At 58.6% G+C, this 18,999-nt stretch overlaps 1 protein-coding gene, 16 non-coding genes and 1 pseudogene across 17 annotated transcripts; all 18 read right to left on the bottom strand.

The window, feature by feature from the left end:
* Window positions 1-519: 519 nt before the first annotated feature.
* On the bottom strand, window positions 520-683 carry LOC146864295 (U1 spliceosomal RNA). The gene has a single exon (XR_014978035.1). It is a non-coding gene; the product is annotated as a U1 spliceosomal RNA (small nuclear RNA).
* Window positions 684-1,581: 898 nt separating this feature from the next.
* On the bottom strand, window positions 1,582-1,745 carry LOC146864294 (U1 spliceosomal RNA). Its single transcript, XR_014978024.1, has one exon. It is a non-coding gene; the product is annotated as a U1 spliceosomal RNA (small nuclear RNA).
* A 914-nt stretch (window positions 1,746-2,659) lies between these two features.
* On the bottom strand, window positions 2,660-2,823 carry LOC146864293 (U1 spliceosomal RNA). The gene has a single exon (XR_014978013.1). It is a non-coding gene; the product is annotated as a U1 spliceosomal RNA (small nuclear RNA).
* Window positions 2,824-3,440: 617 nt separating this feature from the next.
* LOC146864292 (U1 spliceosomal RNA) lies at window positions 3,441-3,604 on the bottom strand. The gene has a single exon (XR_014978002.1). It is a non-coding gene; the product is annotated as a U1 spliceosomal RNA (small nuclear RNA).
* Window positions 3,605-4,221: 617 nt separating this feature from the next.
* Window positions 4,222-4,385, bottom strand: LOC146864291 (U1 spliceosomal RNA). Its single transcript, XR_014977991.1, has one exon. It is a non-coding gene; the product is annotated as a U1 spliceosomal RNA (small nuclear RNA).
* A 918-nt stretch (window positions 4,386-5,303) lies between these two features.
* On the bottom strand, window positions 5,304-5,467 carry LOC146864290 (U1 spliceosomal RNA). Its single transcript, XR_014977979.1, has one exon. It is a non-coding gene; the product is annotated as a U1 spliceosomal RNA (small nuclear RNA).
* A 617-nt stretch (window positions 5,468-6,084) lies between these two features.
* On the bottom strand, window positions 6,085-6,248 carry LOC146864289 (U1 spliceosomal RNA). Its single transcript, XR_014977968.1, has one exon. It is a non-coding gene; the product is annotated as a U1 spliceosomal RNA (small nuclear RNA).
* Window positions 6,249-7,162: 914 nt separating this feature from the next.
* LOC146864288 (U1 spliceosomal RNA) lies at window positions 7,163-7,326 on the bottom strand. Its single transcript, XR_014977957.1, has one exon. It is a non-coding gene; the product is annotated as a U1 spliceosomal RNA (small nuclear RNA).
* A 914-nt stretch (window positions 7,327-8,240) lies between these two features.
* LOC146864287 (U1 spliceosomal RNA) lies at window positions 8,241-8,404 on the bottom strand. The gene has a single exon (XR_014977946.1). It is a non-coding gene; the product is annotated as a U1 spliceosomal RNA (small nuclear RNA).
* A 617-nt stretch (window positions 8,405-9,021) lies between these two features.
* LOC146864286 (U1 spliceosomal RNA) lies at window positions 9,022-9,185 on the bottom strand. Its single transcript, XR_014977935.1, has one exon. It is a non-coding gene; the product is annotated as a U1 spliceosomal RNA (small nuclear RNA).
* Window positions 9,186-10,099: 914 nt separating this feature from the next.
* LOC146864285 (U1 spliceosomal RNA) lies at window positions 10,100-10,263 on the bottom strand. The gene has a single exon (XR_014977924.1). It is a non-coding gene; the product is annotated as a U1 spliceosomal RNA (small nuclear RNA).
* Window positions 10,264-11,177: 914 nt separating this feature from the next.
* Window positions 11,178-11,341, bottom strand: LOC146864284 (U1 spliceosomal RNA). Its single transcript, XR_014977437.1, has one exon. It is a non-coding gene; the product is annotated as a U1 spliceosomal RNA (small nuclear RNA).
* Window positions 11,342-12,255: 914 nt separating this feature from the next.
* LOC146864283 (U1 spliceosomal RNA) lies at window positions 12,256-12,419 on the bottom strand. Its single transcript, XR_014977913.1, has one exon. It is a non-coding gene; the product is annotated as a U1 spliceosomal RNA (small nuclear RNA).
* Window positions 12,420-13,036: 617 nt separating this feature from the next.
* On the bottom strand, window positions 13,037-13,200 carry LOC146864282 (U1 spliceosomal RNA). Its single transcript, XR_014977334.1, has one exon. It is a non-coding gene; the product is annotated as a U1 spliceosomal RNA (small nuclear RNA).
* Window positions 13,201-14,114: 914 nt separating this feature from the next.
* LOC146864281 (U1 spliceosomal RNA) lies at window positions 14,115-14,278 on the bottom strand. Its single transcript, XR_014977902.1, has one exon. It is a non-coding gene; the product is annotated as a U1 spliceosomal RNA (small nuclear RNA).
* A 617-nt stretch (window positions 14,279-14,895) lies between these two features.
* LOC146864280 (U1 spliceosomal RNA) lies at window positions 14,896-15,059 on the bottom strand. Its single transcript, XR_014977337.1, has one exon. It is a non-coding gene; the product is annotated as a U1 spliceosomal RNA (small nuclear RNA).
* A 617-nt stretch (window positions 15,060-15,676) lies between these two features.
* LOC146864279 (U1 spliceosomal RNA) lies at window positions 15,677-15,814 on the bottom strand (annotated as a pseudogene).
* A 143-nt stretch (window positions 15,815-15,957) lies between these two features.
* LOC146864278 (uncharacterized) lies at window positions 15,958-17,414 on the bottom strand. The gene has a single exon (XM_085640723.1). The coding sequence runs from the start codon at window positions 17,325-17,327 to the stop codon at window positions 16,023-16,025; it is 1,305 nt and encodes a 434-aa protein (XP_085496849.1). The 5' UTR covers window positions 17,328-17,414; the 3' UTR covers window positions 15,958-16,022.
* Between the last annotated feature and the right edge of the window lie 1,585 nt (window positions 17,415-18,999).

Genomic DNA, 18,999 nt, shown 5'->3' with positions numbered 1-18,999 from the left:
AGCATGGGCATTGTGGGGCGCAAGGTGACCAGCCAAGGCCCCTGTGCCCACTTTGGAAAGCGCGCAGCTACCCACAGCAGCTTCCCACAGGCCTCGGCCGGCCAGCAACATTTGCATGTCCACGCCCACCGGCAGCGCCAATCAGGGCCCTGCTTTCGCTATGCTGCACCTTGCTGACACGGGTGGGGGAAAGCCAGGGCTACAGCAAGCACACGAGAGGGCTTGGCAGGCCTAAATCGGGCCCAAAAGCAGATTTTTCAGGCCCTTTAAACTGTGCACAAGCAAAGGCTTTCGCAAGCACAACAGAGGGCTTGCCAGGTCGAAATCGGGCCCAGAAGCACGTTTCTAAGCCCTGAGCCAGCATCCCCAGGCTTGTAAATTTGCATATCTAATTGGCCCTCGCCCACTCCCCATTCCAGCCAGCTTACAGCACCCTGGACGGACCACAAGAAACGTCAAAGGGTGCTCCAGACTCCTTTTTATTTTTTTTTCCTTTTTGTCTTTCTTGAAACCAGAGATCAGGGGAAAGCGCGAACGCAGTCCCCCACTACCAGAAATTATGCAGTCGAGTATCCCGCATTTGGGGACATCGCAGGGGTCAGCACATCCGAAGTGCAATGGATGAGCCTCACCCTGGGAGAACCACCTTCGTGATCATGGTGTCTCCCCTGCCAGGTAAGTATGAGTAGGAAGGGGACAGGGTGAGGGCGGGCCGCTGGGCATCTCCCCGCAGAGCGAGGGTGGCATTCACACAGGCAAGGCCTGAGGCCGGGCGAAGCAGAGCATGGGCATTGTGGGGCGCAAGGTGACCAGCCAAGGCCCCTGTGCCCACTTTGGAAAGCGCGCAGCTACCCACAGCAGCTTCCCACAGGCCTCGGCCGGCCAGCAACATTTGCATGTCCACGCCCACCGGCAGCGCCAATCAGGGCCCTGCTTTCGCTATGCTGCACCTTGCTGACACGGGTGGGGGAAAGCCAGGGCTACAGCAAGCACAGAAGGGCGATTGCCATGTCGACTTTGGGCCCAGAAGCAGAGATTTGGGGCTTTTGAAGCCTAAGAGCTGCCACTGAGGCCGCCTCTAGAGGTATGCAGTGCCCTGTTGCCTGGCTAGGCCCCAGTCGACTGCTTGTGGCTGAAAGCCAGGGACAAACAGGCCTGCAAGCGAGCAGGGGTTCTCGCCCTGAGCCCCTCACGCCTTCCCGAACGCTCCCAAACGCTGCAGGCAGAGCCCTCGCCGGGCCACGGCCTGGGGTCCTCAGCCAGAGTCTGGGCCTGGGAAGGCTAGGGCGAGGCAAGAGGCTGGCAGCCAGGCCACAGCCCCAGGGGGGCGATGGAAAGGAGCAGACATGTCACCTGGCCAGGGCCTACTTACCTGTCTCTGGATAGGTCCCCAGAGTGGGAGGCTGCAGCTATCCCATCATTCCCCAGGCTCAGTACTTAGCATGTGATTCCCTCTTGCCCACGCCCCCGCCCCCCTCCAATCCAGCCGCAGCACCCCAGAAAGAACACAGAAGACGAGAAAGGGTGCTCCAGACTTCTTTTTATTTTTTTTTCCTTTTTGTCTTTCTTGAAACCAGAGATCAGGGGAAAGCGCGAACGCAGTCCCCCACTACCAGAAATTATGCAGTCGAGTATCCCGCATTTGGGGACATCGCAGGGGTCAGCACATCCGAAGTGCAATGGATGAGCCTCACCCTGGGAGAACCACCTTCGTGATCATGGTGTCTCCCCTGCCAGGTAAGTATGAGTTGGAAGGGGACAGGGTGAGGGCGGGCCGCTGGGCATCTCCCCGCAGAGCGAGGGTGGCATTCACACAGGCAAGGCCTGAGGCCGGGCGAAGCAGAGCATGGGCATTGTGGGGCGCAAGGTGACCAGCCAAGGCCCCTGTGCCCACTTTGGAAAGCGCGCAGCTACCCACAGCAGCTTCCCACAGGCCTCGGCCGGCCAGCAACATTTGCATGTCCACGCCCACCGGCAGCGCCAATCAGGGCCCTGCTTTCGCTATGCTGCACCTTGCTGACACGGGTGGGGGAAAGCCAGGGCTACAGCAAGCACAGAAGGGCGATTGCCATGTCGACTTTGGGCCCAGAAGCAGAGATTTGGGGCTTTTGAAGCCTAAGAGCTGCCACTGAGGCCGCCTCTAGAGGTATGCAGTGCCCTGTTGCCTGGCTAGGCCCCAGTCGACTGCTTGTGGCTGAAAGCCAGGGACAAACAGGCCTGCAAGCGAGCAGGGGTTCTCGCCCTGAGCCCCTCACGCCTTCCCGAACGCTCCCAAACGCTGCAGACAGAACCCTCGCCGGGCAGAGCCCTCGCCGGGCAACGGCCTGGGGTCCTCAGCCAGAGTCTGGGCCTGGGAAGGCTAGGGCGAGGCAAGAGGCTGGCAGCCAGGCCACAGCCCCAGGGGGGCGATGGAAAGGAGCAGACATGTCACCTGGCCAGGGCCTACTTCCCTGTCTCTGGATAGGTCCCCAGAGTGGGAGGCTGCAGCTATCCCATCATTTCCCAGGCTCAGTACTTAGCATGTGATTCCCTCTTGCCCACGCCCCCGCCCCCCTCCAATCCAGCCGCAGCACCCCAGAAAGAACACAGAAGACGAGAAAGGGTGCTCCAGACTCCTTTTTATTTTTTTTTCCTTTTTGTCTTTCTTGAAACCAGAGATCAGGGGAAAGCGCGAACGCAGTCCCCCACTACCAGAAATTATGCAGTCGAGTATCCCGCATTTGGGGACATCGCAGGGGTCAGCACATCCGAAGTGCAATGGATGAGCCTCACCCTGGGAGAACCACCTTCGTGATCATGGTGTCTCCCCTGCCAGGTAAGTATGAGTTGGAAGGGGACAGGGTGAGGGCGGGCCGCTGGGCATCTCCCCGCAGAGCGAGGGTGGCATTCACACAGGCAAGGCCTGAGGCCGGGCGAAGCAGAGCATGGGCATTGTGGGGCGCAAGGTGACCAGCCAAGGCCCCTGTGCCCACTTTGGAAAGCGCGCAGCTACCCACAGCAGCTTCCCACAGGCCTCGGCCGGCCAGCAACATTTGCATGTCCACGCCCACCGGCAGCGCCAATCAGGGCCCTGCTTTCGCTATGCTGCACCTTGCTGACACGGGTGGGGGAAAGCCAGGGCTACAGCAAGCACACGAGAGGGCTTGGCAGGCCTAAATCGGGCCCAAAAGCAGATTTTTCAGGCCCTTTAAACTGTGCACAAGCAAAGGCTTTCGCAAGCACAACAGAGGGCTTGCCAGGTCGAAATCGGGCCCAGAAGCACGTTTCTAAGCCCTGAGCCAGCATCCCCAGGCTTGTAAATTTGCATATCTAATTGGCCCTCGCCCACTCCCCATTCCAGCCAGCTTACAGCACCCTGGACGGACCACAAGAAACGTCAAAGGGTGCTCCAGACTCCTTTTTATTTTTTTTTCCTTTTTGTCTTTCTTGAAACCAGAGATCAGGGGAAAGCGCGAACGCAGTCCCCCACTACCAGAAATTATGCAGTCGAGTATCCCGCATTTGGGGACATCGCAGGGGTCAGCACATCCGAAGTGCAATGGATGAGCCTCACCCTGGGAGAACCACCTTCGTGATCATGGTGTCTCCCCTGCCAGGTAAGTATGAGTTGGAAGGGGACAGGGTGAGGGCGGGCCGCTGGGCATCTCCCCGCAGAGCGAGGGTGGCATTCACACAGGCAAGGCCTGAGGCCGGGCGAAGCAGAGCATGGGCATTGTGGGGCGCAAGGTGACCAGCCAAGGCCCCTGTGCCCACTTTGGAAAGCGCGCAGCTACCCACAGCAGCTTCCCACAGGCCTCGGCCGGCCAGCAACATTTGCATGTCCACGCCCACCGGCAGCGCCAATCAGGGCCCTGCTTTCGCTATGCTGCACCTTGCTGACACGGGTGGGGGAAAGCCAGGGCTACAGCAAGCACACGAGAGGGCTTGGCAGGCCTAAATCGGGCCCAAAAGCAGATTTTTCAGGCCCTTTAAACTGTGCACAAGCAAAGGCTTTCGCAAGCACAACAGAGGGCTTGCCAGGTCGAAATCGGGCCCAGAAGCACGTTTCTAAGCCCTGAGCCAGCATCCCCAGGCTTGTAAATTTGCATATCTAATTGGCCCTCGCCCACTCCCCATTCCAGCCAGCTTACAGCACCCTGGACGGACCACAAGAAACGTCAAAGGGTGCTCCAGACTCCTTTTTATTTTTTTTTCCTTTTTGTCTTTCTTGAAACCAGAGATCAGGGGAAAGCGCGAACGCAGTCCCCCACTACCAGAAATTATGCAGTCGAGTATCCCGCATTTGGGGACATCGCAGGGGTCAGCACATCCGAAGTGCAATGGATGAGCCTCACCCTGGGAGAACCACCTTCGTGATCATGGTGTCTCCCCTGCCAGGTAAGTATGAGTTGGAAGGGGACAGGGTGAGGGCGGGCCGCTGGGCATCTCCCCGCAGAGCGAGGGTGGCATTCACACAGGCAAGGCCTGAGGCCGGGCGAAGCAGAGCATGGGCATTGTGGGGCGCAAGGTGACCAGCCAAGGCCCCTGTGCCCACTTTGGAAAGCGCGCAGCTACACACAGCAGCTTCCCACAGGCCTCGGCCGGCCAGCAACATTTGCATGTCCACGCCCACCGGCAGCGCCAATCAGGGCCCTGCTTTCGCTATGCTGCACCTTGCTGACACGGGTGGGGGAAAGCCAGGGCTACAGCAAGCACAGAAGGGCGATTGCCATGTCGACTTTGGTTGGGCCCAGAAGCAGAGATTTGGGGCTTTTGAAGCCTAAGAGCTGCCACTGAGGCCGCCTCTAGAGGTATGCAGTGCCCTGTTGCCTGGCTAGGCCCCAGTCGACTGCTTGTGGCTGAAAGCCAGGGACAAACAGGCCTGCAAGCGAGCAGGGGTTCTCGCCCTGAGCCCCTCACGCCTTCCCGAACGCTCCCAAACGCTGCAGACAGAACCCTCGCCGGGCAGAGCCCTCGCCGGGCCACGGCCTGGGGTCCTCAGCCAGAGTCTGGGCCTGGGAAGGCTAGGGCGAGGCAAGAGGCTGGCAGCCAGGCCACAGCCCCAGGGGGGCGATGGAAAGGAGCAGACATGTCACCTGGCCAGGGCCTACTTCCCTGTCTCTGGATAGGTCCCCAGAGTGGGAGGCTGCAGCTATCCCATCATTCCCCAGGCTCAGTACTTAGCATGTGATTCCCTCTTGCCCACGCCCCCGCCCCCCTCCAATCCAGCCGCAGCACCCCAGAAAGAACACAGAAGACGAGAAAGGGTGCTCCGGACTCCTTTTTATTTTTTTTTCCTTTTTGTCTTTCTTGAAACCAGAGATCAGGGGAAAGCGCGAACGCAGTCCCCCACTACCAGAAATTATGCAGTCGAGTATCCCGCATTTGGGGACATCGCAGGGGTCAGCACATCCGAAGTGCAATGGATGAGCCTCACCCTGGGAGAACCACCTTCGTGATCATGGTGTCTCCCCTGCCAGGTAAGTATGAGTTGGAAGGGGACAGGGTGAGGGCGGGCCGCTGGGCATCTCCCCGCAGAGCGAGGGTGGCATTCACACAGGCAAGGCCTGAGGCCGGGCGAAGCAGAGCATGGGCATTGTGGGGCGCAAGGTGACCAGCCAAGGCCCCTGTGCCCACTTTGGAAAGCGCGCAGCTACCCACAGCAGCTTCCCACAGGCCTCGGCCGGCCAGCAACATTTGCATGTCCACGCCCACCGGCAGCGCCAATCAGGGCCCTGCTTTCGCTATGCTGCACCTTGCTGACACGGGTGGGGGAAAGCCAGGGCTACAGCAAGCACACGAGAGGGCTTGGCAGGCCTAAATCGGGCCCAAAAGCAGATTTTTCAGGCCCTTTAAACTGTGCACAAGCAAAGGCTTTCGCAAGCACAACAGAGGGCTTGCCAGGTCGAAATCGGGCCCAGAAGCACGTTTCTAAGCCCTGAGCCAGCATCCCCAGGCTTGTAAATTTGCATATCTAATTGGCCCTCGCCCACTCCCCATTCCAGCCAGCTTACAGCACCCTGAACGGACCACAAGAAACGTCAAAGGGTGCTCCAGACTCCTTTTTATTTTTTTTTCCTTTTTGTCTTTCTTGAAACCAGAGATCAGGGGAAAGCGCGAACGCAGTCCCCCACTACCAGAAATTATGCAGTCGAGTATCCCGCATTTGGGGACATCGCAGGGGTCAGCACATCCGAAGTGCAATGGATGAGCCTCACCCTGGGAGAACCACCTTCGTGATCATGGTGTCTCCCCTGCCAGGTAAGTATGAGTTGGAAGGGGACAGGGTGAGGGCGGGCCGCTGGGCATCTCCCCGCAGAGCGAGGGTGGCATTCACACAGGCAAGGCCTGAGGCCGGGCGAAGCAGAGCATGGGCATTGTGGGGCGCAAGGTGACCAGCCAAGGCCCCTGTGCCCACTTTGGAAAGCGCGCAGCTACCCACAGCAGCTTCCCACAGGCCTCGGCCGGCCAGCAACATTTGCATGTCCACGCCCACCGGCAGCGCCAATCAGGGCCCTGCTTTCGCTATGCTGCACCTTGCTGACACGGGTGGGGGAAAGCCAGGGCTACAGCAAGCACAGAAGGGCGATTGTCATGTCGACTTTGGGCCCAGAAGCAGAGATTTGGGGCTTTTGAAGCCTAAGAGCTGCCACTGAGGCCGCCTCTAGAGGTATGCAGTGCCCTGTTGCCTGGATAGGCCCCAGTCGACTGCTTGTGGCTGAAAGCCAGGGACAAACAGGCCTGCAAGCGAGCAGGGGTTCTCGCCCTGAGCCCCTCACGCCTTCCCGAACGCTCCCAAACGCTGCCGACAGAACCCTCGCCGGGCAGAGCCCTCGCCGGGCCACGGCCTGGGGTCCTCAGCCAGAGTCTGGGCCTGGGGAGGCTAGGGCGAGGCAAGAGGCTGGCAGCCAGGCCACAGCCCCAGGGGGGCGATGGAAAGGAGCAGACATGTCACCTGGCCAGGGCCTACTTCCCTGTCTCTGGATAGGTCCCCAGAGTGGGATGCTGCAGCTATCCCATCATTCCCCAGGCTCAGTACTTAGCATGTGATTCCCTCTTGCCCACGCCCCCGCCCCCCTCCAATCCAGCCGCAGCACCCCAGAAAGAACACAGAAGACGAGAAAGGGTGCTCCAGACTCCTTTTTATTTTTTTTTCCTTTTTGTCTTTCTTGAAACCAGAGATCAGGGGAAAGCGCGAACGCAGTCCCCCACTACCAGAAATTATGCAGTCGAGTATCCCGCATTTGGGGACATCGCAGGGGTCAGCACATCCGAAGTGCAATGGATGAGCCTCACCCTGGGAGAACCACCTTCGTGATCATGGTGTCTCCCCTGCCAGGTAAGTATGAGTTGGAAGGGGACAGGGTGAGGGCGGGCCGCTGGGCATCTCCCCGCAGAGCGAGGGTGGCATTCACACAGGCAAGGCCTGAGGCCGGGCGAAGCAGAGCATGGGCATTGTGGGGCGCAAGGTGACCAGCCAAGGCCCCTGTGCCCACTTTGGAAAGCGCGCAGCTACCCACAGCAGCTTCCCACAGGCCTCGGCCGGCCAGCAACATTTGCATGTCCACGCCCACCGGCAGCGCCAATCAGGGCCCTGCTTTCGCTATGCTGCACCTTGCTGACACGGGTGGGGGAAAGCCAGGGCTACAGCAAGCACAGAAGGGCGATTGCCATGTCGACTTTGGGCCCAGAAGCAGAGATTTGGGGCTTTTGAAGCCTAAGAGCTGCCACTGAGGCCGCCTCTAGAGGTATGCAGTGCCCTGTTGCCTGGCTAGGCCCCAGTCGACTGCTTGTGGCTGAAAGCCAGGGACAAACAGGCCTGCAAGCGAGCAGGGGTTCTCGCCCTGAGCCCCTCACGCCTTCCCGAACGCTCCCAAACGCTGCAGACAGAACCCTCGCCGGGCAGAGCCCTCGCCGGGCCACGGCCTGGGGTCCTCAGCCAGAGTCTGGGCCTGGGAAGGCTAGGGCGAGGCAAGAGGCTGGCAGCCAGGCCACAGCCCCAGGGGGGCGATGGAAAGGAGCAGACATGTCACCTGGCCAGGGCCTACTTCCCTGTCTCTGGATAGGTCCCCAGAGTGGGAGGCTGCAGCTATCCCATCATTCCCCAGGCTCAGTACTTAGCATGTGATTCCCTCTTGCCCACGCCCCCGCCCCCCTCGAATCCAGCCGCAGCACCCCAGAAAGAACACAGAAGACGAGAAAGGGTGCTCCAGACTCCTTTTTATTTTTTTTTCCTTTTTGTCTTTCTTGAAACCAGAGATCAGGGGAAAGCGCGAACGCAGTCCCCCACTACCAGAAATTATGCAGTCGAGTATCCCGCATTTGGGGACATCGCAGGGGTCAGCACATCCGAAGTGCAATGGATGAGCCTCACCCTGGGAGAACCACCTTCGTGATCATGGTGTCTCCCCTGCCAGGTAAGTATGAGTTGGAAGGGGACAGGGTGAGGGCGGGCCGCTGGGCATCTCCCCGCAGAGCGAGGGTGGCATTCACACAGGCAAGGCCTGAGGCCGGGCGAAGCAGAGCATGGGCATTGTGGGGCGCAAGGTGACCAGCCAAGGCCCCTGTGCCCACTTTGGAAAGCGCGCAGCTACCCACAGCAGCTTCCCACAGGCCTCGGCCGGCCAGCAACATTTGCATGTCCACGCCCACCGGCAGCGCCAATCAGGGCCCTGCTTTCGCTATGCTGCACCTTGCTGACACGGGTGGGGGAAAGCCAGGGCTACAGCAAGCACACGAGAGGGCTTGGCAGGCCGAAATCGGGCCCAAAAGCAGATTTTTCAGGCCCTTTAAACTGTGCACAAGCAAAGGCTTTCGCAAGCACAACAGAGGGCTTGCCAGGTCGAAATCGGGCCCAGAAGCACGTTTCTAAGCCCTGAGCCAGCATCCCCAGGCTTGTAAATTTGCATATCTAATTGGCCCTCGCCCACTCCCCATTCCAGCCAGCTTACAGCACCCTGGACGGACCACAAGAAACGTCAAAGGGTGCTCCAGACTCCTTTTTATTTTTTTTTCCTTTTTGTCTTTCTTGAAACCAGAGATCAGGGGAAAGCGCGAACGCAGTCCCCCACTACCAGAAATTATGCAGTCGAGTATCCCGCATTTGGGGACATCGCAGGGGTCAGCACATCCGAAGTGCAATGGATGAGCCTCACCCTGGGAGAACCACCTTCGTGATCATGGTGTCTCCCCTGCCAGGTAAGTATGAGTTGGAAGGGGACAGGGTGAGGGCGGGCCGCTGGGCATCTCCCCGCAGAGCGAGGGTGGCATTCACACAGGCAAGGCCTGAGGCCGGGCGAAGCAGAGCATGGGCATTGTGGGGCGCAAGGTGACCAGCAAAGGCCCCTGTGCCCACTTTGGAAAGCGCGCAGCTACCCACAGCAGCTTCCCACAGGCCTCGGCCGGCCAGCAACATTTGCATGTCCACGCCCACCGGCAGCGCCAATCAGGGCCCTGCTTTCGCTATGCTGCACCTTGCTGACACGGGTGGGGGAAAGCCAGGGCTACAGCAAGCACAGAAGGGCGATTGCCATGTCGACTTTGGGCCCAGAAGCAGAGATTTGGGGCTTTTGAAGCCTAAGAGCTGCCACTGAGGCCGCCTCTAGAGGTATGCAGTGCCCTGTTGCCTGGCTAGGCCCCAGTCGACTGCTTGTGGCTGAAAGCCAGGGACAAACAGGCCTGCAAGCGAGCAGGGGTTCTCGCCCTGAGCCCCTCACGCCTTCCCGAACGCTCCCAAACGCTGCAGACAGAACCCTCGCCGGGCAGAGCCCTCGCCGGGCCACGGCCTGGGGTCCTCAGCCAGAGTCTGGGCCTGGGAAGGCTAGGGCGAGGCAAGAGGCTGGCAGCCAGGCCACAGCCCCAGGGGGGCGATGGAAAGGAGCAGACATGTCACCTGGCCAGGGCCTACTTCCCTGTCTCTGGATAGGTCCCCAAAGTGGGAGGCTGCAGCTATCCCATCATTCCCCAGGCTCAGTACTTAGCATGTGATTCCCTCTTGCCCACGCCCCCGCCCCCCTCCAATCCAGCCGCAGCACCCCAGAAAGAACACAGAAGACGAGAAAGGGTGCTCCAGACTCCTTTTTATTTTTTTTTCCTTTTTGTCTTTCTTGAAACCAGAGATCAGGGGAAAGCGCGAACGCAGTCCCCCACTACCAGAAATTATGCAGTCGAGTATCCCGCATTTGGGGACATCGCAGGGGTCAGCACATCCGAAGTGCAATGGATGAGCCTCACCCTGGGAGAACCACCTTCGTGATCATGGTGTCTCCCCTGCCAGGTAAGTATGAGTTGGAAGGGGACAGGGTGAGGGCGGGCCGCTGGGCATCTCCCCGCAGAGCGAGGGTGGCATTCACACAGGCAAGGCCTGAGGCCGGGCGAAGCAGAGCATGGGCATTGTGGGGCGCAAGGTGACCAGCCAAGGCCCCTGTGCCCACTTTGGAAAGCGCGCAGCTACCCACAGCAGCTTCCCACAGGCCTCGGCCGGCCAGCAACATTTGCATGTCCACGCCCACCGGCAGCGCCAATCAGGGCCCTGCTTTCGCTATGCTGCACCTTGCTGACACGGGTGGGGGAAAGCCAGGGCTACAGCAAGCACAGAAGGGCGATTGCCATGTCGACTTTGGGCCCAGAAGCAGAGATTTGGGGCTTTTGAAGCCTAAGAGCTGCCACTGAGGCCGCCTCTAGAGGTATGCAGTGCCCTGTTGCCTGGCTAGGCCCCAGTCGACTGCTTGTGGCTGAAAGCCAGGGACAAACAGGCCTGCAAGCGAGCAGGGGTTCTCGCCCTGAGCCCCTCACGCCTTCCCGAACGCTCCCAAACGCTGCAGACAGAACCCTCGCCGGGCAGAGCCCTCGCCGGGCCACGGCCTGGGGTCCTCAGCCAGAGTCTGGGCCTGGGAAGGCTAGGGCGAGGCAAGAGGCTGGCAGCCAGGCCACAGCCCCAGGGGGGCGATGGAAAGGAGCAGACATGTCACCTGGCCAGGGCCTACTTCCCTGTCTCTGGATAGGTCCCCAGAGTGGGAGGCTGCAGCTATCCCATCATTCCCCAGGCTCAGTACTTAGCATGTGATTCCCTCTTGCCCACGCCCCCGCCCCCCTCCAATCCAGCCGCAGCACCCCAGAAAGAACACAGAAGACGAGAAAGGGTGCTCCAGACTCCTTTTTATTTATTTTTCCTTTTTGTCTTTCTTGAAACCAGAGATCAGGGGAAAGCGCGAACGCAGTCCCCCACTACCAGAAATTATGCAGTAGAGTATCCCGCATTTGGGGACATCGCAGGGGTCAGCACATCCGAAGTGCAATGGATGAGCCTCACCCTGGGAGAACCACCTTCGTGATCATGGTGTCTCCCCTGCCAGGTAAGTATGAGTTGGAAGGGGACAGGGTGAGGGCGGGCCGCTGGGCATCTCCCCGCAGAGCGAGGGTGGCATTCACACAGGCAAGGCCTGAGGCCGGGCGAAGCAGAGCATGGGCATTGTGGGGCGCAAGGTGACCAGCCAAGGCCCCTGTGCCCACTTTGGAAAGCGCGCAGCTACCCACAGCAGCTTCCCACAGGCCTCGGCCGGCCAGCAACATTTGCATGTCCACGCCCACCGGCAGCGCCAATCAGGGCCCTGCTTTCGCTATGCTGCACCTTGCTGACACGGGTGGGGGAAAGCCAGGGCTACAGCAAGCACAGAAGGGCGATTGCCATGTCGACTTTGGGCCCAGAAGCAGAGATTTGGGGCTTTTGAAGCCTAAGAGCTGCCACTGAGGCCGCCTCTAGAGGTATGCAGTGCCCTGTTGCCTGGCTAGGCCCCAGTCGACTGCTTGTGGCTGAAAGCCAGGGACAAACAGGCCTGCAAGCGAGCAGGGGTTCTCGCCCTGAGCCCCTCACGCCTTCCCGAACGCTCCCAAACGCTGCAGACAGAACCCTCGCCGGGCAGAGCCCTCGCCGGGCCACGGCCTGGGGTCCTCAGCCAGAGTCTGGGCCTGGGAAGGCTAGGGCGAGGCAAGAGGCTGGCAGCCAGGCCACAGCCCCAGGGGGGCGATGGAAAGGAGCAGACATGTCACCTGGCCAGGGCCTACTTCCCTGTCTCTGGATAGGTCCCCAGAGTGGGAGGCTGCAGCTATCCCATCATTCCCCAGGCTCAGTACTTAGCATGTGATTCCCTCTTGCCCACGCCCCCGCCCCCCTCGAATCCAGCCGCAGCACCCCAGAAAGAACACAGAAGACGAGAAAGGGTGCTCCAGACTCCTTTTTATTTTTTTTTCCTTTTTGTCTTTCTTGAAACCAGAGATCAGGGGAAAGCGCGAACGCAGTCCCCCACTACCAGAAATTATGCAGTCGAGTATCCCGCATTTGGGGACATCGCAGGGGTCAGCACATCCGAAGTGCAATGGATGAGCCTCACCCTGGGAGAACCACCTTCGTGATCATGGTGTCTCCCCTGCCAGGTAAGTATGAGTTGGAAGGGGACAGGGTGAGGGCGGGCCGCTGGGCATCTCCCCGCAGAGCGAGGGTGGCATTCACACAGGCAAGGCCTGAGGCCGGGCGAAGCAGAGCATGGGCATTGTGGGGCGCAAGGTGACCAGCCAAGGCCCCTGTGCCCACTTTGGAAAGCGCGCAGCTACCCACAGCAGCTTCCCACAGGCCTCGGCCGGCCAGCAACATTTGCATGTCCACGCCCACCGGCAGCGCCAATCAGGGCCCTGCTTTCGCTATGCTGCACCTTGCTGACACGGGTGGGGGAAAGCCAGGGCTACAGCAAGCACACGAGAGGGCTTGGCAGGCCGAAATCGGGCCCAAAAGCAGATTTTTCAGGCCCTTTAAACTGTGCACAAGCAAAGGCTTTCGCAAGCACAACAGAGGGCTTGCCAGGTCGAAATCGGGCCCAGAAGCACGTTTCTAAGCCCTGAGCCAGCATCCCCAGGCTTGTAAATTTGCATATCTAATTGGCCCTCGCCCACTCCCCATTCCAGCCAGCTTACAGCACCCTGGACGGACCACAAGAAACGTCAAAGGGTGCTCCAGACTCCTTTTTATTTTTTTTTCCTTTTTGTCTTTCTTGAAACCAGAGATCAGGGGAAAGCGCAAACGCAGTCCCCCACTACCAGAAATTATGCAGTCGAGTATCCCGCATTTGGGGACATCGCAGGGGTCAGCACATCCGAAGTGCAATGGATGAGCCTCACCCTGGGAGAACCACCTTCGTGATCATGGTGTCTCCCCTGCCAGGTAAGTATGAGTTGGAAGGGGACAGGGTGAGGGCGGGCCGCTGGGCATCTCCCCGCAGAGCGAGGGTGGCATTCACACAGGCAAGGCCTGAGGCCGGCCGAAGCAGAGCATGGGCATTGTGGGGCGCAAGGTGACCAGCCAAGGCCCCTGTGCCCACTTTGGAAAGCGCGCAGCTACCCACAGCAGCTTCCCACAGGCCTCGGCCGGCCAGCAACATTTGCATGTCCACGCCCACCGGCAGCGCCAATCAGGGCCCTGCTTTCGCTATGCTGCACCTTGCTGACACGGGTGGGGGAAAGCCAGGGCTACAGCAAGCACAGAAGGGCGATTGCCATGTCGACTTTGGGCCCAGAAGCAGAGATTTGGGGCTTTTGAAGCCTAAGAGCTGCCACTGAGGCCGCCTCTAGAGGTATGCAGTGCCCTGTTGCCTGGCTAGGCCCCAGTCGACTGCTTGTGGCTGAAAGCCAGGGACAAACAGGCCTGCAAGCGAGCAGGGGTTCTCGCCCTGAGCCCCTCACGCCTTCCCGAACGCTCCCAAACGCTGCAGACAGAACCCTCGCCGGGCAGAGCCCTCGCCGGGCCACGGCCTGGGGTCCTCAGCCAGAGTCTGGGCCTGGGAAGGCTAGGGCGAGGCAAGAGGCTGGCAGCCAGGCCACAGCCCCAGGGGGGCGATGGAAAGGAGCAGACATGTCACCTGGCCAGGGCCTACTTCCCTGTCTCTGGATAGGTCCCCAGAGTGGGAGGCTGCAGCTATCCCATCATTCCCCAGGCTCAGTACTTAGCATGTGATTCCCTCTTGCCCACGCCCCCGCCCCCCTCCAATCCAGCCGCAGCACCCCAGAAAGAACACAGAAGACGAGAAAGGGTGCTCCAGACTCCTTTTTATTTTTTTTTCCTTTTTGTCTTTCTTGAAACCAGAGATCAGGGGAAAGCGCGAACGCAGTCCCCCACTACCAGAAATTATGCAGTCGAGTATCCCGCATTTGGGGACATCGCAGGGGTCAGCACATCCGAAGTGCAATGGATGAGCCTCACCCTGGGAGAACCACCTTCGTGATCATGGTGTCTCCCCTGCCAGGTAAGTATGAGTTGGAAGGGGACAGGGTGAGGGCGGGCCGCTGGGCATCTCCCCGCAGAGCGAGGGTGGCATTCACACAGGCAAGGCCTGAGGCCGGGCGAAGCAGAGCATGGGCATTGTGGGGCGCAAGGTGACCAGCCAAGGCCCCTGTGCCCACTTTGGAAAGCGCGCAGCTACCCACAGCAGCTTCCCACAGGCCTCGGCCGGCCAGCAACATTTGCATGTCCACGCCCACCGGCAGCGCCAATCAGGGCCCTGCTTTCGCTATGCTGCACCTTGCTGACACGGGTGGGGGAAAGCCAGGGCTACAGCAAGCACACGAGAGGGCTTGGCAGGCCGAAATCGGGCCCAAAAGCAGATTTTTCAGGCCCTTTAAACTGTGCACAAGCAAAGGCTTTCGCAAGCACAACAGAGGGCTTGCCAGGTCGAAATCGGGCCCAGAAGCACGTTTCTAAGCCCTGAGCCAGCATCCCCAGGCTTGTAAATTTGCATATCTAATTGGCCCTCGCCCACTCCCCATTCCAGCCAGCTTACAGCACCCTGGACGGACCACAAGAAACGTCAAAGGGTGCTCCAGACTCCTTTTTATTTTTTTTTCCTTTTTGTCTTTCTTGAAACCAGAGATCAGGGGAAAGCGCGAACGCAGTCCCCCACTACCAGAAATTATGCAGTCGAGTATCCCGCATTTGGGGACATCGCAGGGGTCAGCACATCCGAAGTGCAATGGATGAGCCTCACCCTGGGAGAACCACCTTTGTGATCATGGTGTCTCCCCTGCCAGGTAAGTATGAGTTGGAAGGGGACAGGGTGAGGGCGGGCCGCTGGGCATCTCCCCGCAGAGCGAGGGTGGCATTCACACAGGCAAGGCCTGAGGCCGGGCGAAGCAGAGCATGGGCATTGTGGGGCGCAAGGTGACCAGCCAAGGCCCCTGTGCCCACTTTGGAAAGCGCGCAGCTACCCACAGCAGCTTCCCACAGGCCTCGGCCGGCCAGCAACATTTGCATGTCCACGCCCACCGGCAGCGCCAATCAGGGCCCTGCTTTCGCTATGCTGCACCTTGCTGACACGGGTGGGGGAAAGCCAGGGCTACAGCAAGCACACGAGAGGGCTTGGCAGGCCTAAATCGGGCCCAAAAGCAGATTTTTCAGGCCCTTTAAACTGTGCACAAGCAAAGGCTTTCGCAAGCACAACAGAGGGCTTGCCAGGTCGAAATCGGGCCCAGAAGCACGTTTCTAAGCCCTGAGCCAGCATCCCCAGGCTTGTAAATTTGCATATCTAATTGGCCCTCGCCCACTCCCCATTCCAGCCAGCTTACAGCACCCTGGACGGACCACAAGAAACGTCAAAGGGTGCTCCAGACTCCTTTTTATTTTTTTTTCCTTTTTGTCTTTCTTGAAACCAGAGATCAGGGGAAAGCGCGAACGCAGTCCCCCACTACCAGAAATTATGCAGTCGAGTATCCCGCATTTGGGGACATCGCAGGGGTCAGCACATCCGAAGTGCAATGGATGAGCCTCACCCTGGGAGAACCACCTTTTTAGTTTTGGGGCAAAAACTTTTATTAAGTGCTTAAAAGTTGCGATACATAGTATTTAGGAAGTGGTACCTCCCCCTTAGGAAAGGCAGTCCACTTTAACTTTTCAGGCAATGCATTGAGACATTTTACATTTCATCTGATGTATTTGCTGATAGCGTTTTACGGTTTTAATGGGGACGCCACTTTAAAGAGTACAGTGGGGAAGGAGGGTTTTCTCACAGCTCTTCTTCTTCCTCACTTTCCCTCTTGTCCATGGCTGCATAGTCTCTAAGCAGGCTGAGCACCATCCTGCGGCACCCTTCTCTGTTTACCACCTCTCCATTGGTCACCAGGCGTGTTCTGGCGAACAGGAGAATGTCTTTAATACAGCAGAGGAGTCTCCAGCACTCCTGGATAGCTTCCTCTGTGTGTGTCCCTGGAAACAGCCCGTACAGCATGGACTGGTCCGTAATGTTCTCATAGGGGATGAGGGCTACCAGTTCTTGTCGGAGGGCGGCCCTTAGTCTCTGGGCAAAGGGGCAGGCCCAGAAGAGATGGTGTGCAGATTCCTCTGCGGGGCATCCCCTTGGGCAGTTCCTGTGCGGGCACAGGCCTCTGCTGTGCATGAAGGACCTCACTGGCAGGCCACCCTTCACAGTCATCCATGCTATGTCCTTGTGTCTGTTGGTCAGAACTGGGGAGGATACATTCTCCCACATGTGCGTTGCCGTTGCTGGTGGCAGGTCGCTTACTGGTTCGGTGGTGTCCCTGGTCCTGATCAGTTTGCGGATTGTCTTGGGCTTCCCAAGGCAAGGAGTGACACCGTTCAGCCCAAATTCCCCCACAAACTTTTCTACCTCCTTGTAGTACCATGGGAGGTCCCAGTTGAAAGTCACAGCATTCTCCCACTTATCCCATCCCAGCCGTCTCCACACCGGGAGGAGGAAAAAGCGGAACACCTTGTAGGCAGAGTGGTCCTTGTTCATATTTAACAGGGTTATCCGGACGCAGCCACACACAAAGAAGGCCCTGAGGATCGTTGAGATGTCGGGGACTGCCTTCCCCCCTTTGCGGTGCTCCTTGTGCATGACTGACCGTTTCACCCTGTCCATCTTGGAGTGCCAGACAAAGTGGAACACCATGCTGTTGATGGCCCGTGCTACGTTGGCCAGGAGTGGCCAGGCCTGTGTCACATACTGCAGCACGGGCAGTGCATCGTTCCTGAGCACCAGAGCCTTCCCTTCAATGCTCAGGTTTCTCAGGCTCCAGAGGCCCAGTTTTTGCTTCACCTTGGCCAAACGTTCGTTCCAGCTCTTCGCTGCTGCCCCTGGCCCTCCAAACCAGACGCCGAGGATCTTCATCAGTCCTGCCTCGATGGGGAAGGGGAGAGGCTCGTTGCAGAGGTCCCATCGCCCGAAGAGTTTGACCTGAGACTTGTCCACGTTGATTCTCGCCCCTGATGCCTTGCCGAAGTCTGTGCACGCCTCCAGCAGAGATTGGACTGATTCCGCATCCGCGCAGAAGAGGGTGACATCGTCCATGTACAGCGAACACTTGACTTCCCTCTTCGCGTCGCCGGGTGTCTGGATTCCTCTGATGTTTGGGTTCTTCCTGATGTACTCAGCGAGTAGCTCTATAACCAAAACAAACAGAGGTGGCGAGAGCGGGCAGCCTTGTCTTACCCCAGACCTGATAGGAAAGGGGTCTGTTTTACAACCATTTACAATGACTGAACTGAAGATGTCTTTATACATTACTTTAACGTAACCGCAGAAGCGCTCCCCCAGCCCAAAGCCATGCAGTACCCGCTCCATGAACTCATGGGAGACGCGATCGAATGCCTTCTCCTGATCTAGACAGACCAGGGCAGCCCGGATCTTGCGGTCCGTGATGTACTGGATCGTGTCCCTTATCAGTGCCAGGCTATCTGCGACCCTGCGCCCCGGGACCCCACAGGTTTGGTCTGGGTGAACTAACTCTCCCATGGCGCCCTTCAGTCTGTTAACTAGTGTCTTTGCAAGGATCTTGTAGTCAACATTCAGGAGAGAGATGGGGCGCCAGTTCTTTAGGTCACATCTCTCCCCCTTATGTTTATACAAGAGAGCAATCATTCCCTCCCTCAGAGTGTGGGGCATGATTCCTTCCCTCTCCATCTCCTCATACACCTGCAGGAGATCTGGTCCCACTAGGTCCCACAGTGAGTCATAGAACTCGACTGGGAGACCATCACTACCTGGTGTCTTTCCTGACTTGAAGGATTTAACTGCAAGGTGCAGCTCGTCCAAAGTCAGGGGGGCATTAAGGGCTTCTCTCACTGTTGGGGAAACAGTTCTTGGGATACCAGACAGAAACTTTTCTGCTTGATCTCCCTCTGACCTCTTCTCTGAGTAGAGGTCCCCATAGAAGTCTGTCACTACCTTCCTAATGTCCTCCCTCGTGTCACAGAGGATTCCCTCCTTATTGCGCAGTTGAACCAGAGGGGTGTGCGCAGAGTGGATTTTCTTAAAGAAGAAGGAGTTGCATTTCTCCCCCTTCTCCAAGTTCTCCACCTTGGAACGGAAGATGATCCCCCTGGATTCGTCATGAAAGTGCTCGCTCAGCTCTTTCTTGACTTCTTCCAGAGGGCTCATGACGTCCCATCCCCGGAGTTGGAGGTCGTGCAGTTCTTGCAGCACTTGCTGTAGTCTACTGAACTCCCTCTTTCTCCCCCTTGCTGCCTGCCTGCCCACATTCTTGAAGAAATCCTGGAGCCTGCCTTTCACCCATTCCCACCATTCCCCTGTGGACTTGAAAGTCTCTTTCATGGCCTGCCACTGGGTGTATGTCTCCCTCAACTCCTCCTTCACCCCCTCTTTCTCCAGCAGAGAGCTATTCAGTTTCCAAGTGCCTGGACCTGTCAGGAACTTGCCCGTCAGTTCCCCTTGGAAGTGGATAGCTCTGTGGTCAGAGAAGTGTACTGTCACCATCGAATGTTGCTTGAGCTTCACTGATCGAGAGGTAAAGATGAAGTCTATCCTGGAGCGCAAGGAGCCATCAGGGCGACTCCAGGTAAAGTTCCTGGCGTTCACCCCCATGGACCCCATGACATCTGTCAGGGAGGCCTCCCCCACCATCTCTACCAGTAGTTTCGCAGCATCATCCATCCATCCTGCCCCTGCCCTGGCCCCGCATCTACCACCTGCTTCTAGAATACAGTTGAAGTCCCCACCCATC

This window comes from Triturus cristatus, chromosome 2_1 (assembly GCF_964204655.1).
Source record: "Triturus cristatus chromosome 2_1, aTriCri1.1, whole genome shotgun sequence".
Taxonomy (NCBI): domain Eukaryota; kingdom Metazoa; phylum Chordata; class Amphibia; order Caudata; family Salamandridae; genus Triturus; species Triturus cristatus.
The sequence above is the reverse complement of the archived record's forward strand: the minus strand, read 5'-3'. Positions and strand labels throughout refer to the sequence as shown.